The sequence below is a fragment of the Lathyrus oleraceus genome, chromosome 3, assembly GCF_024323335.1.
Source record: "Lathyrus oleraceus cultivar Zhongwan6 chromosome 3, CAAS_Psat_ZW6_1.0, whole genome shotgun sequence".
Classification (NCBI taxonomy): domain Eukaryota; kingdom Viridiplantae; phylum Streptophyta; class Magnoliopsida; order Fabales; family Fabaceae; genus Lathyrus; species Lathyrus oleraceus.
Genome location: NC_066581.1, coordinates 100,828,698 through 100,843,826, shown reverse-complemented (window position 1 = coordinate 100,843,826; position 15,129 = coordinate 100,828,698). Strand labels below are relative to the sequence as shown.

Here is a 15,129-nt window from a genome sequence, read left to right as displayed (position 1 = left end):
ACGTATCGTACGGTCTTCCTAGATAGCCAGCCGGCTCTGCTGCAGATGTAGATGCGTCCCGTCCTAAACTACGGTCTGGAATCCTACCGTTGGCACATCGTCTTTGAACCACTATAAAAAAATATTATAAAAAAAAACGCACCGGGACACTTCTAAAAAGAGTTCCGGTGTGATGAAAACACAGGTTGACATCCGGAACACTTTCCATAAGACTTTCGGTTAAATGAATGAAAATCGGAAGTCTTTTACAAAGAGTTCCGATAAACACTCTTCCAAATCGGAAGTATTTCTTAAAGAGTTCCGGTTCAACGCCTAAAAATTGCAGCGAACCAAAAGTCTTATGGAAAGTGTTCCGGTATATGTTTTGTGAACCGGAAGACTTACTCTTAGTGTTCCGGTTTACAATGCCAAAAACACTGATCCGGAAGTCTTGAAGCGAAAATAAAAAAAAAATCAAAATTTGAAAAATATACCCTATTTATACGGGGCATTTTGGTCCAAAAACTATATTATAGGAGTATCGGTATAATTGTACAAGGTAAAACTTTCGGACTATACAGTGCGTAGTAGCATGCCCGGCCCATATAGCAATCGGGCTTGTGTAGTAAACTGAAGCCCTTTACCGAATTATGAGCGCCCTAATCCGTCGTGTTCCTTCTCCGTATCTGCTTGACAGTCGCATTCAATGGCAGCCATCCGGAGAATCGTCGGCTACACCAATTCCGTATCTCCCTTTCTTCTCAATTTCCGCAGAGCAATTTCTTTCAAGCTTTTCATTGGCGGTATACACATTCACATTCCTCAATTTCTTTCTTAATTGCAATTTCATGATTATTCAAACACATTTTTCAATACTCTGTTTTTTTTCTTTTCAAAATTGAACTTAACCCTAGGGTTTTGTGTTTTCACCTACTATCAAAACGGTTCCAGTGTTTGTTGTGTTTGTTTTATACTTGTTTTGAATGCATGAATCCATTTGTTAATATTGACGTTTGAAAATGGATTATTGATTTTGTAGGACTCTCTTTTCACACAACAGAGAAAACTTTATCAGAAGCATTCTCAAATTATGGACAAGTTATAGAAGGTAGCTTCTAAATCAATGTGATTAGTATAATGCGCTAACATTATGTTACTGTAGGTTTGGTTTACCTTTGAGAATTGCTTTTGGAACGATTTTGTGTTGGTTGGTTTTTTAAAGTAGAATTGATTCTGCTGCTAGAATTGATTCTACTTAAAACTATAATTTGTAGTTTTTGATTTTAAACTCATGATTTTTACATTTGAAATTTGAAATTTATGGTTCAATTCAATTTTGCATAAAGTTATTCAAATAAAAATCACTTTAGGTGTATGTTTGGTTTCACGGTAGGAGTACTTAGAATTGATTCTTCTGGTTGTGTAAAATTGATTTTAATCGTGTTTTTGTTGATCTTCGGTAGAATTGATTCTTTTTCAAGAATTGATTTTACGGGAAGCTTGTAGCTTTTGATTCTAAAAATGATTTTTACGCTGAAATTTCAACTCACTTTTGCCGGAATTTCTCCAAATATAAATCACTTTACTTTCAACTCATTTTTAGACCGAATGAATTTTTTATAGAATCAGTTCACTCGGAATCAATTTTTTTTCACCGCATAACCAAACAAACTCTACATTCAATTCACTTTTACTCAAAATCAATTAATTCAAAATCAATTAATTCAAAATCAATTTTTTTTCACCGCGCAACCAAACCAAACATACGCCCATTTTTGGCTTTTTACAATGTTATTTTTTTCAGCTAAAGTTGTAACTGATAGGGTATCCGAGAAATCCAAAGGGTATGGTTTTGTTACTTTTGCTTCACAAGATGAAGCTGAGAATGCCATAGCTGAGATGAATGAAAAGGTAATTATCAAATTCGCAATTCTGATACTCTTTTTAGGGTTAGAACTTAGAAGTGAGAGATCTCTTTGCAGGCACTAAACGGACGTGTTGTCTTCGTCGACTATGCAAAACCAGATACCAAACGCAGTATGGGAATGCCGATTGCAAGAGGGCCTCCTGAAGTTCTGAACAAACAAGAGATAATAGATTCTCCTCAAGACATGTGAGATACGATACCGAGGTTTGACATACTCGAGTAAGCGATGTGTTAAAAATAGGATTAAACTTCTCTAAGGTGAACCATTTGCTACTTTAGAATGTAAAGTAAGTAATCTCAACGGATAGCAAATAATGAATGTTTTGGAATATCATAGGTTGGTTGAGATTGCGTACTTCACCATTTAAAGTGATTTGCTTACTTTGAATGAGTCTAATCAATAGAAATAGAAGTTTTCTTTCATCAGTTATTACTTGCATGTGGAGGAATGAGTGAGGTTTTTGAGGTTATATGTGGTAGGGGTTGAGCTCTTATGAGCAAGCTTGTATATAAAATGATAAGATAAGGATGTGTATTCATCTCTAGATTCTTGTATGTTGAGATTATATGATATAATTTAAATTAAGTCAACAATGAATATGGTCTTATTTACTCATTTTGGAGGATTGATTCTGTGGCTGCTAGTTTGGTCTTGTGTTTATCTTTGGGTTTCAAGGTATAAATTTATTAACTATACTTATTAACTAAAATTATCTTTGTGGTTATTGATGATATTTCAATGTAACTTCAATTGCATTTGGAGAGGTCCAAAATACTTTCATTTTGGCCCTTGAGTGTTTTTTATTTAAAAATATGACTAATATTTGATGACGTGACATTGAGATGAAAAATAAAGATGATGAGTCATTTTTATTCTTAGTAATTTAAAAGTAATTAATTGATTAGTTTGGAAATCTAAAAATAATTAAAACATCTAGGGGTCTGTTGAATTGAAATTTCGAAAGATTTTAAAAGATTTCTTTTATGTTAGAAAAATCTTATGGTATTCAATTAGACTTTTATAAAAATTAAATAAATTTTGTGGTATTCAAGCAAATATTAAGTCTTGTGAACTAAATTTAAAACAAATTGGAATCCAAACAAAATCAGTGTTTGGGTTTGACATTTTTTCAGTTTGAACAAAAACCTAAGCAATCCAATGAAACAAACTCGGTGTTATTTAGTTCGAGGAATGGGTTTTTAATATTCTATCCGCAAGTCTATCTATTTGAGCCTAACAATTGATTTGTATAATTATTTTCATGGAAATTAGTATCAAACATTCAATTTCAATTTGAAGAAGAAAAAAAGATGAAACACCCTTTGTGTTGTTTACAACCTAAATTGAGAAACACAAATTAGGGATTTCACATAAGAAAATCTAATTCCAATTATTATATTGTTTCTATAGAAAATCTATCATATTGTTTTTATAAGTACACGTTCTAACAAATAACTAATTGCATATTAAAAGCCTTTGTGTTTGATATTTTTCATGTTATATATTTTTGAATATGCCATGGAAAAACGCTAGTCTAGTTATGAAAAATGTCATAATGTTATGAAAAATTGTTTTGATGTAAATAAATTATTTTTTTCACATTTGATTTTAATATATTTGATTAATCCAACCCAAATCAATTCATTATTTTTTGGTTTTGTTTGGTTTGGATTTTATAACAAATATGAGTAAATCCAATCCAAATCAATTCATATATTTTTAATTGTTTTCATAATAAATTTTCTCAAAATCGAATCAAACTAATTCGCAAACACCCTTATGATATTCAATCAAAACATTTATAAAAGTTAATAAGTCTTGTGCTATTCAATCAAGACATTTATAAAAATCAAATAAATCTTGTGCTTATTTTTTTATAATTTTTTTAAATATAAATTATGAAAAAGATGATTTAACGTTTTTATTTTTTATATATTTAATTTATATAAAATATATTAATATAAAATGTTTGATACTTACGGATATAAAAAAGTAAAATTGAGTCCTTTAGAAAAAACATTCTCACCTTTGTATGCTTGCCTCTCGAACAGTGCCACTCCTCTTTCATGACTTTCTCGATTAATAATAGAGTCGTAATAAAATCCTAAAACATACCACAACTCTTCAATTTTATTATAATCACACAAAGTCTCCCACATGAATAACAACATCAATTTATTTTTTGAATGAAGTATTTTATATTAAAAAATTACGCTCTGATTACCTTGACCCATTCGGATATACTCTTTTATTTTTTGGTAGACCTGATTATTCCTTTCAGCCTCTAATTCAATTTTGACAATAGAAAAAGAATTAAGTTGTCTGTAAATGTCATGTTCAAGAGCTTCCTTTGTTCATCCAATAGTATCAATAACATATGTTTTTCTTGGGATTTTGTGTCAACCACGAAATCCTTCTCAAATAAGTGTTCTTCCCATATGTGAAGTCTTTTTCTAAAATCTTATCCGACAACGGAAACTCCTCGATGACTTATGATGTCGTCTCTATTTACTTATTATAATTTGTTCATATATTGCGTTGAAGCTGAATATTTTTATGGATGATGTTTGGATGTTTGGAACTTTTGTATTTTCTAATGTGTATAAACTTCATGTGTATAAACTTCATCTGCTTATTTAAATTATCTAGCTCAATACTATTTTCATATACCTAAGGGAGAATTGTGATAACAACTATATTATTCAGATATATTGACTATACAATAACAAAAACAACTCAAAATCACGACATCCACATAAGAATAGATCCCAAAATAAAATAGGAGAATAAAAAAGTTTTTGAAAACTATAAAAAAAACACCAAATAATTACATTTTCCTTTTTTCTCTCTTAAACCTCTTAATTTTTTATAGGTGTGTAAATGCTGATTTGTAAAATATTTTTTTATGGTTCACCTTTAAGATATAAGAGGAAGAAAATGTAATAGAAATCAAATTAGAAGCTTAAATTGAAATACAAAATATTATATTTTAAACTTGTCTTAAAAGAATTTAAGGTAGAGTCTTGTCAGCCTCCAATTCAAACGTCTCGTATTTCCAACTTCAATATCAACAAGGTTATGAGTTGTTAAGTACAATGCAATGTCTTTTAGTACAATAACGCCACTCGTCCTTCTCGGCCTTCTCGCTTAACACTTAAGCTATAATTAAACTTCAAAACATATCACAACTCTTCAACTTTATTACAATACTGAAAATCTCATTCTTGAATAATACATCTGGTTCATAGTTTCACGTAAGTTATTTTAAATTTTAAACTATGTTTGGGTTACACTGGTCCCAACAGATCAAACTTATGATATTCATTTTTTCTAGCAGGCTTAATTATCAGTGTCCGCATCTACAATTTAGTCAACATGAACATAGTTAAGTCATCTGGCTATGTTAAATCTACCTGCTTCCTTTGTTCCCCCTATTGTATAAACTATCATAGGTCATTCATAGACTTTTGTCTAAACCATAATATCCTTCTCAGCCGAGTCTCATTTCTTCACGCGAAGTCTTTTTTTGTCAAAATCTAACCCGACACTAGAAGATCCTTGATTTCTTGTGACGCCGTCTCAGGGTTCTTATAAATTTTTATTTGAATTGGACATCAAATTTAACTAATTTTACTCGAAGAAGATTTGGTGTTTTGATTTATTTTTATAGTTGCCTACAGACTACAGTCTCAAGGTTTTCATTCGGACTTGAGCATTAGTATTACGATTTATTATCTATTTTTATTCAATTATTTCACTTTATTATGGCAAAAATTTATTATCTCAAAGCTCCCAATTTCTCAGATAGCAATAATGATCTGAAATCGTGTCATATACATAAGACCAAATTACAAAAAGCAAATAGAATGGATAAGAAAGTTTTAGAAGATTAAAAACAAACTACACTTTCTCTATCAAATCTTCTGATTTTTTAAGGGTGTGTAGATATAGAAACATAATTTGATGCTAAAATAAAAACCCTAAAATCATTTACTTTCATCTTGTTTTGAGAGAAATTAAAACAAGTTAATAACGCCACTCGTCCTTCCCGACCTTCTCGCTCAACACTTAAGCTATAATTAAACTTCAAAACATATCACAACTCTTCAACTTTATTACAATACTAAAAATCTCATTCTTGAATAATACATATGGTTCATAGTTTCATGAAAGTTATTTTAACTTTTAAACTATGTTTGGGTTACATTGACCCCAACCGTTCAAACTTATGATATTCATTTTTTCTAGCAGGCTTAATTATCAGTGTCCGCATCTACAATTTAGTGAACATGAACATAATTAAGTCATGTGGCTATGTTAAATCTACCTCATTCCTTTGTTCCTCCTATTGTATAAACAGCCATAATATCCTTTTCAGCCGAGTCTCATTTCTTCACGCGAAGTCTTTTTTTGTCAAAATCTAACCCGACACTGGAAGATCCTTGATTTTTTGTGACGCGTTTTTATAGTTGCCTATAGACTACGATAATTTGATGCTAAAATAAAAATCCAAAGATCATTTACTTTCATCTTGTTTAGAGATAAACTAAAACAAGTTATTAATACCCTAACTAGGAGTTGAACCCACAACTTTTTGTTCCAAAGTCAAACACCCAAACCTAGCTTGCTATGCGGTCCTTAGATGTTTACCATTAGGTTTATATTCATGTTTCCATATATTAAACCAAATAATATAATTGGAAACTTATACACAATCAATAAAATTTAAATAATGGTAAGTAGATTTATTATTTTCATTTTAATTTCAACATTTTTTTATTAATCATTATGAATATATTGTTCTTATTTTTTACCCTGACCCTAATAGTTCCATGTATATTCTTTTTTTTTAGGCCTAATTATCACTTTTAGCCTCCAATTAAATTTTGACAATAAGAAAAAAATTAAGTTATGTGTAAATGTCATGTTCAATAGCTTCCTTTGTTCATCCAGTATCAACAACATATGTTCTTTTTGGGCTTTTGTGTCGATCAACCACAAAATCCTTCTCAGGTGAGTGCTATTCAAATATGTGAAGTCTTTTTCTAAAAATCTTGTTCGACTATGGAAACTCCTCGATGACTTATGATGTCGTTTATATTTACTTATTATGTTTTGCTCACAATAAAAAAAAATACACCAAAGAATTATATTTTCCTTTTTTCTCTCTTAAACCTCTTAATTTCTTATAGGTGTATAAATGTTGGTTTGTTAAACATTTATTTTTGGTTCACCTTTAAGATATAAGAGGAAGGAAATATAATAGAAATCAAATTACATGCTTAAAATGAAAAACAAAATCTTATCATTTAAACTAGTTTTAAAAGAATTTAGCGTAGAATCCTGCCGCCTCCAATTCCATCGTCTTGTATTTAATACTTCAATATAAACATGGTTATGAGTTGTAAAGTACAATGCACTGTCTTTTATCATAAAACCGCCACTCGTCCTTCCCGACCTCCTCGTTTAACACTTAAGCAATAATTAAACTTCCAAACATATCACAACTCTTCAATTTTATTACAATACTCAAAATCTCATTCTTGAATAATACATTTGGTACATAATTTCACATAATTTATTTTAAATTTTAAATATATTTGGCTTACATTGGCCTTAATGGTTCAAACTTATGATATTCATTTTTTCTAGTAGGCTTAATTATCAATGTCTGCCACTACACTTTTGTCAAAATGAACATAATTAAGTTATGTGGCTATGTTAAATACACATACTTCCTTTCTTCCTCATATTTTTATAAACAATCATAGGTCTATCATGGACTTTTGTCTAAACCATAATATCCTTCTCAACGGAGTCTTATTTCTTCATGCGAAGCCTTTTTTTGTCAAAATCTAACTTGACCTCGAAAGCTCCTTGATGTTTTGTGACGCCCTCTCATGGTTCTTATAACTTTTTGTTGGAATTGGGAATCAAATTTAATTATATTTACTGGAAGAAGATTTAGTGTTTTGAATCTTTTTTATGGTTTCCTACATACTGCAGTCTGAAGGTTCTCATTCAGACTTTAGCATTAGTATTTCGATTTATTGCCTCTTTTTGTTCAATTATTTCACTTTATTGTGGCAAAAATTTATCATCTCAAAGCTCCCCATTTCTCCAATAACAGTAGCAATCCAAAATCGTGTCATCCACATAAGACAAAATTACGAAAAGTAAATAGAATGGATAAGAAGGTTTTAGAAAATTAAAAACAAACAACACTTTCTCTATCATACCTTCTGATTTTTTAAGGGTGTGTAGATATAGTAACATAATTTGATGCTAAAATCGAGACCCTAAAATCATTTATTTTCATCTTGTTTAGAGAGAAATTAAATCAAGTTATCGACCACAGTGGGAGGGAACCAATGACCTTTTGATCCAAAGTCAAACACACTAATCCACTACGATATGCGATCTTTGATATTTTCCATTAGTTGGATATTTGTGTTTCCATATATCAAACCAACTAACATAATTGGAAAATCATCCGTATTCCATAAAATTTAAATAATGTTAAGTAGATTTATTATTTCCATTTTAATTTCAACATTTTTTTATTAATCATTATGAATATATTGTTCTTATTTTTATAAAAAAAGTCAACATGAGCTATGAAAAAGATGATTTAAGGTTTTTATTTTAATTATATTCAATTTATGTATAATATCTTAATATAAAATGTTTGATATTGACTGATATTAAAAAGAGTAAATATGAGTCCTTTAGAAAATAACTCTCAACTTCGTATGCATGCCTCTTGAACAATGCCACACCTCTTCCATGACCTTCTTGATTAATAGTAGAGTCGTGATAAAATCCTAAAACATATTACCACTCTTCAATTTTATTAGAATTACACAAAGTCTCTCACATGATTAACAACATTAATTTATTTTTAGAATGAAGTATATTATATTAAAAACTACACTCTGATTACCCTGACCCTAACAATAATATGTATACTTTTTTTTGGCAGGCCTAATAATTTAAACTAGTTTTAAAAGAATTCATCGTAGAATCCTGTCCGCCTCCAATTCCAACGTATTGTATTTCCAACTTCAATATCTACATTGTTATGAGTTGTAAAGTACAATGCACTGTGTTTTATTACAACAATGCCACTCGTCCTTCCCGACCTCCCCGTTTAACACTTCAACAATAATTAAACTTCAAATCATATCACAACTCTTCAATTTTATTAAAATACTCAAAATCTCATTCTTGAATTACATCTGGTTCATAGTTTCACATAAGATATTTTAAATTTTAAATATGTTTGGGTTACACTCGCCTCAACAGTTCAAACTTATGATATTCATTTTTTCTAGTAGGCTTAATTATCAATGTCTGACACTATAATTTTGTTAAAATGAACATAATTAAGTTATGTGGCTATGTTAAATCAACATGCTTCCTTTGTTCCTCATATTTTTATAAACAATCATAGGTCCATCATGAACTTTTGTCTAAACCATAATGTCCTTCTCATAAGAGTCTCATTTCTTCATGCGAAGCCTTTTTTTATATCAAAATCTAACCTTACCTTGAAAGCTCCTTGATGTCTTGTGACGCCGTCTCATGGTTCTTATAACTTTTTGTTGGAATTGGGCATCAAATCTAACTAATTTTACTGGAAGAAGATTTGATGTTTTGAATCTTTTTCATGGTTGCCTACACACTACAGTCTCAAGGTTCTCATTCAGACTTTAGCATTAGTATTTCCATTTATTGCCTATTTTTGTTCAATTATTTCACTTTATTGTGGCAAAAATTTATTATATTAAAGCTCCCCATTTCTCCAATAACAGTAGCAATCCAAAATCGTGTCATCCACATGAGACAAAATTACAAAAAGTAAATAGAATGGATAGGAAAGTGTAAGACCCTAATTTTGACCCTAAGATCCCTCATGGCATCATAACATTGCTCATTTTCATTTTCCTCAAGGATCATAGCATCTTGGCTCCTTAACCCTTGGGTGGGGACTTGTGTGAGTTGGTTTGAGACCACCAAGCATGTTTGAGTTGTATATTATTGCCTTTCTTATTTTGTTTACTAACCAAAAGCACAAAAATATGTCACTAACTTGTTTTGTTTTGAAGCTTGAGCAATCATGTGATCCAAGGCTCCTAGGAGGCTCCTATACCCAATGAAATGGCCAAATGAAGATGAAAGCAAGCATGACAATGGTTCACAAAGCTCTCAATTATCATATATGCCTTCCAAGTATCTCAATTTTTCAATTTGATCAAGATAAACCAAAGGGCTTGAGGATTGTTTCCCAAGGAAACCCTAATTCAACTATGCATTGACTGTGCCTTGCTCATGAAGCAACCCCAACCCATGATCAAATACAATCAAGGGAAGTTCTTTCATTCATCATTTTATGCATATATAAGCTTATGTGAGTATCCTAAATCATTCATTCATCAAGATTTGAAGTTTGGACTTGAGAAGTTAATCAGTCAATTCATCTGACTATTTTGAAATCCATTGAGACCTAACTTTTGATGTGTTTGTCAAATGAAGATGACCCCAAGAGAAAACATGTTCTTAAGAACAATATGAACAACTTTCATGTTCATACAAAATCCATTTGAAACTTGGAAGGTCATCATTCATTTCAAAACATTATAGGTCATTTTGACTGAAACCCTAATTTTGGGTCAACTTCCCAAGGACCTAACTCCTTCATTTTTCATGATTTTGAGGTGAGACCAAGTGCATTGGAAATTTTAATATGTCTAATTCAATTTTTATGTTGGACAAATTTTCATAATCCTAAAAGAAACACATGTGATAATACAAAACATTATAGGTCACTTTGGACCAAAGCCATTGAATCTTGAAAAAAGTCCAACTTAAAGTGCCCATAGCTTTTTCATAAAAAATCCAAATGATGCAAAATGTAAGTCCAAATTTATTGTATTGAAAAGATATACAACTTTTATGTTTAAGGTTTTGTCATTTGAGGCTTGCATCATTGAAACAGAAGGGCTTGAAGTTGGTCTATTTTGGCAAAATTTTCAAATACATGTTTTGAACCTTGAACTTCATGGCCAGTTTTCAATATTTTCCAAACTCCAAATGGATTTTTGTTCAACATATCTTTTGTTCCTTATGTCAAGACCTTTCCAACCATTACTCACATGTTTATGTTTGGATTTTTCAAATGGGATTTTCGAAGAGATGAAACTTTATGATCAATTATGCATAACATGTTAAATCTTGCTACACAATCCATTGCCTTGCCATCTGCACGTCCAAAATTGATTCATTTGAGTTCAGCATGCAAAACCAATTGATTTTGGGCCTCACATGCGCCTGTACAGACCCATGCATGGAGGACCCAACTTCACATGCACACGAGTTTGATCACACCTTGCATCAGCTGTGGCTATAAATAGAAGGCATTACTTCACTCAATTGGTAACCTGAAGGCACCTGAACCTCTGCTGAATTGATTCCCCACCCTCTCACCAAAGGAATTCTGAAATTTCACTTCTCTTTTCAAGCTTAAATTTCAACTTCCCTGGTTGATCTTTAGCTTCTAATTCCTTAGCCTTGCTTCATTGTCACTTCAAGATCAAGCTGCAGTCAAGAGTTGGATTGGATTTTGCTCATAAAAGCTGCACTCCAAAGGTTTAATCCTCAACTATTTTGATTCGAACCTCTCTGATTATTGTGCATTGCTTGTGTTGGTTTGCATTTCTGAAGTCCTCATATGAGAGGCAAGCCAGTGGTGGCTTTAATTTTGTGAATTGGTTAACTTCAGATTGAACACCTTGTTTTTCAACCTCAAATTTCTTCTTCCATAAGAATTTGGAGCAAAAACTAAGGTCACAGGGGTGATGTACATCACCCCAACTTTCATTTGGTATATAGATCGCGTGTTATAGTTAAGGTTGTAAAAACTGCAACTGGTGGCCGGATTTGGCCTTCTCACCGGAGAAGACGGTGGTTTCCACCACCGTCCCCATGCGTCTGAACCTTAGCAATTGGATGATAGTTTCCAGATCTAATCCTAGCCGTGTATTGTTATGACTTTTTTAAATGATTCATGTTTCGCGTTTGACTTGTCCATACCAATACGCGCGCGCTTCCTAGCCATGTGATCAGCCACGTCAATGAATGAGGTTGGATCTGACGCCTCTGGATTTTTCTATTTTCTTAATTTCTGTTTTAATTTCTTTTAATCCATTTATTTTCAAAAATTCATAACTTCTTTATTTGGAATCACAAAAATATGGGACCAATTGCAAAAATTTTCTCTTAAATTCTAGTTTCATAAAATGGTTTTTAATTATTTTTATGATTCCATTTAATATTTTTTGTGAATTATTTCATTTCTGATTGTTTTTAATTCATTTAAAATACCATTTGATATTCAAAAATGCCAAAAATATTTTCTTAACATCCTTGGATGATGATGAATCTATGAAAAATATTCTCATCAATTTCTTAATTGATTTGAGATTTTAGTCCAATTATGTTATTTCTTTTCATTTTTAATTGTTTAAAATTAGTTTATGTTTTCAAAAAATGATGAGAAAATTTGTCAAACCTTGTTTGACCATGTTAGACTTATGATGATCCAATTGGACTTATCCAAGTTGATTTGAATTGGATTTGAAGTTTGACCTTTATTTGTTCATTTTATTTCATGTATTATTTTAATTCCAAAAAATACCAAAGATATGTTTGACCTTTCTTGACTTCTAATCTTCATTTCACTTTTGTTTACCATTGATTGACGTTGATTCTATTCATGTTTGATCAATGTGTTTTGGTTATGTCATTTGAATTTACATTTTTGTACATTCCATTTCCATCTTCATCTTCTTCTTTTTCTTTTGATCAATGGGTTAATGATTTGTGGTTAGCCTTGACACATGAGAGACTTAATCTTCTTTGATCCAAATCAAATTCATCTTGATCAAAGATCAAGTGAATTGCTTTGTGTCCAAGATAGGTTGCTTCTTGGTCAAGCAAAAAACCTAAAGTCCATACAAGGTCATTCTTCTTTTCTTTTGGCATGACAAGTTATAGGAGCTTGGCTTACTAGTCATGATCTCTAACTTGTGTTTATTTGCCTATAGTTTTATTGACCGGCCTCAGATAGGTGTGACTACTACATTAGTCCACTTACGATTGCTTAACATAGCGCTAAATTGCCTTATGACACACTAACACTAACTACTAATTACTAACTTTTAATTCAAGCATTTAATTCTTGTAATTTACTTTAATGCAATTTAATTTCTTGCTCATTAATTCATATTGTCTTTGCCCTTTGCTCACTTGAGCTCATGTTTATGTTTATGCCATTTGCCTTTTGCTCACTTGAGCACATTATTGTGTAAATATCCTATTGCCTTGTGCTTGTTTTGTTTTGTTTGTGTGAACCAATGCAAAAAGGAGAAAGGACTTAGAATTAGGACCTTACCTATGCTTAATGGAGTTTCAAGAGCAACTAGGCCTCATACCTTTAGAATGCTAAATATGTTGAAGAGCAACTAGGCCTCATGCCTTTAGAATTCTTAATCTTGAAGATGACTTGAAAGGACCCCTATTCTAAACTCACTCTTGTCCATTCTTTTATTGCATTGTGGAACTTTTTGATTTGTTTGTTCTTGTGTGGTAGGGATCCCAAACTTGAGCTAATTAGAAGGACCATTGTCATGAGCATCCAAGATAAGAGAGACAAATCCAAATTGGAAGATCCTAGGAGTTTGATTTAATATTTGCTTGATTGCTTGAGTCAATTGCTTATTGCTTGCTAAGTCCAAAGGAAATGAGCTTTTGAATCATCTTTATGATCTCAAGAAAGGAACTCCAAGGGTTTTATTCTCTTCCCTCATCTTTGCATGTTTAGGACTAGCTCTTCTCTTCTTCTCTCCACTCTAACCCAAGCCAAACTCATTTTGTGCAAACATTGACATTGTTTTCAAAACTAGAAACCTAGGCATTATGCCTTTGATTTTCCAAACTCTTTTCATAATACTTATTTTGAATTGAACCTTAAGTCAACTTTGACTTTATTTTGTGAATACTCCTAATTTGTAAATATAACTCACTCAAATTGTTTTTGTGGTTCCAATGGCCACCTTTGCCAAAGCTTTTCAAAAACATTAGCTATTAGGTTTAAGTTATCATAGTGGTTGATATAAACCTCACCTGTATCCTTAGTGATTGGACTATAAGTCTTCCATACTTATTATAGGGTGGATCCCTCACTAGTATGTTGAAGCTCTCCTCACATGGTGGATTTGTGGTTTAGGTTGAGTTTTCTCCCTTTGATAACAAAAGACCTTAAGGCTTTTGACCAATCAATTCACCAACTTATTTTGAGATTTTTACCCCGAACTACGAGGTTTTGATCCTACCTTTGTGATGGTACGTAGGCAATGGGTTTATCCATTCAAACACAGAAATTGTAAATAATTTGTATATTTTTTTCTCATCTCCCCAATCATGTTTGCACAAATATTTTTCACAAATACCAACCTACCATACAACATTTGCAAAAAGGGCTCCCTTAGAGTACTAAGGATGTTTTGGGTGCTTAAAACCTTCCCATTGCATAACCAACCCCCTTACCCAGATCTCTGACAATTTTAATAGTTTTTGATTTGATAAAACTTCTCGATTTTTGTTCGCTTTCTAACCTTTCCTTTGGATAAATAGAAGTGAGGTGGCGACTCGAATTGTATGATTTACTTTTGATTTAGTCAATAAATCTAAAGGTAACGAATACCCCGCTACAAAAAGTTTTAGAAAATTAAAAAAAAACTACACTTTCTCTATCAAACCTTCTGATATTTTAAGGGTGCGTAGATATGGGAACATAATTTGACGCTAAAATGGAATCCCTAAAATCTTTATTATCATTTGTTTAGAGAGAAATTAAAACAACTTGCTGACCACAGTGGGAGTTAAATACACGACCTTTTGATCCGAAGTCAAACGCGCTAATCCACTGCGCTATGCAGTCCTTGATATTTTTTGTTAGTTTTATATTTTGTGTTTCCATATATCAAACCAACTAACATAATTGGAAAATCATCCGTATTCAATAAAATTTAAATAATGTTAAGTAGATTTATTATTTCCATTTTAATTTCAACATTTTTTTATTAATCATTATGAATATATTGTTTGTATTTTAAAAAAAGAAGTCAATATGAGCTATGAAGAAGATGATTTAAGGTTTTTT

General features: G+C 31.4%; 1 protein-coding gene and 1 non-coding gene across 2 annotated transcripts; one reads left to right on the top strand and one right to left on the bottom strand.

Annotated features, from left to right (window-relative positions):
- Window positions 1–595: 595 nt before the first annotated feature.
- On the top strand, window positions 596–2,522 carry LOC127125614 (small RNA-binding protein 11, chloroplastic). The gene is made up of 4 exons (XM_051054389.1): window positions 596–782; window positions 1,019–1,087; window positions 1,784–1,890; window positions 1,962–2,522. The coding sequence occupies exons 1-4, from the start codon at window positions 686–688 to the stop codon at window positions 2,094–2,096; spliced, it is 408 nt and encodes a 135-aa protein (XP_050910346.1). The 5' UTR covers window positions 596–685; the 3' UTR covers window positions 2,097–2,522.
- Window positions 2,523–14,833: 12,311 nt separating this feature from the next.
- Window positions 14,834–14,907, bottom strand: TRNAR-UCG (transfer RNA arginine (anticodon UCG)). Its single transcript has one exon. It is a non-coding gene; the product is annotated as a tRNA-Arg (tRNA).
- Window positions 14,908–15,129: the final 222 nt, after the last annotated feature.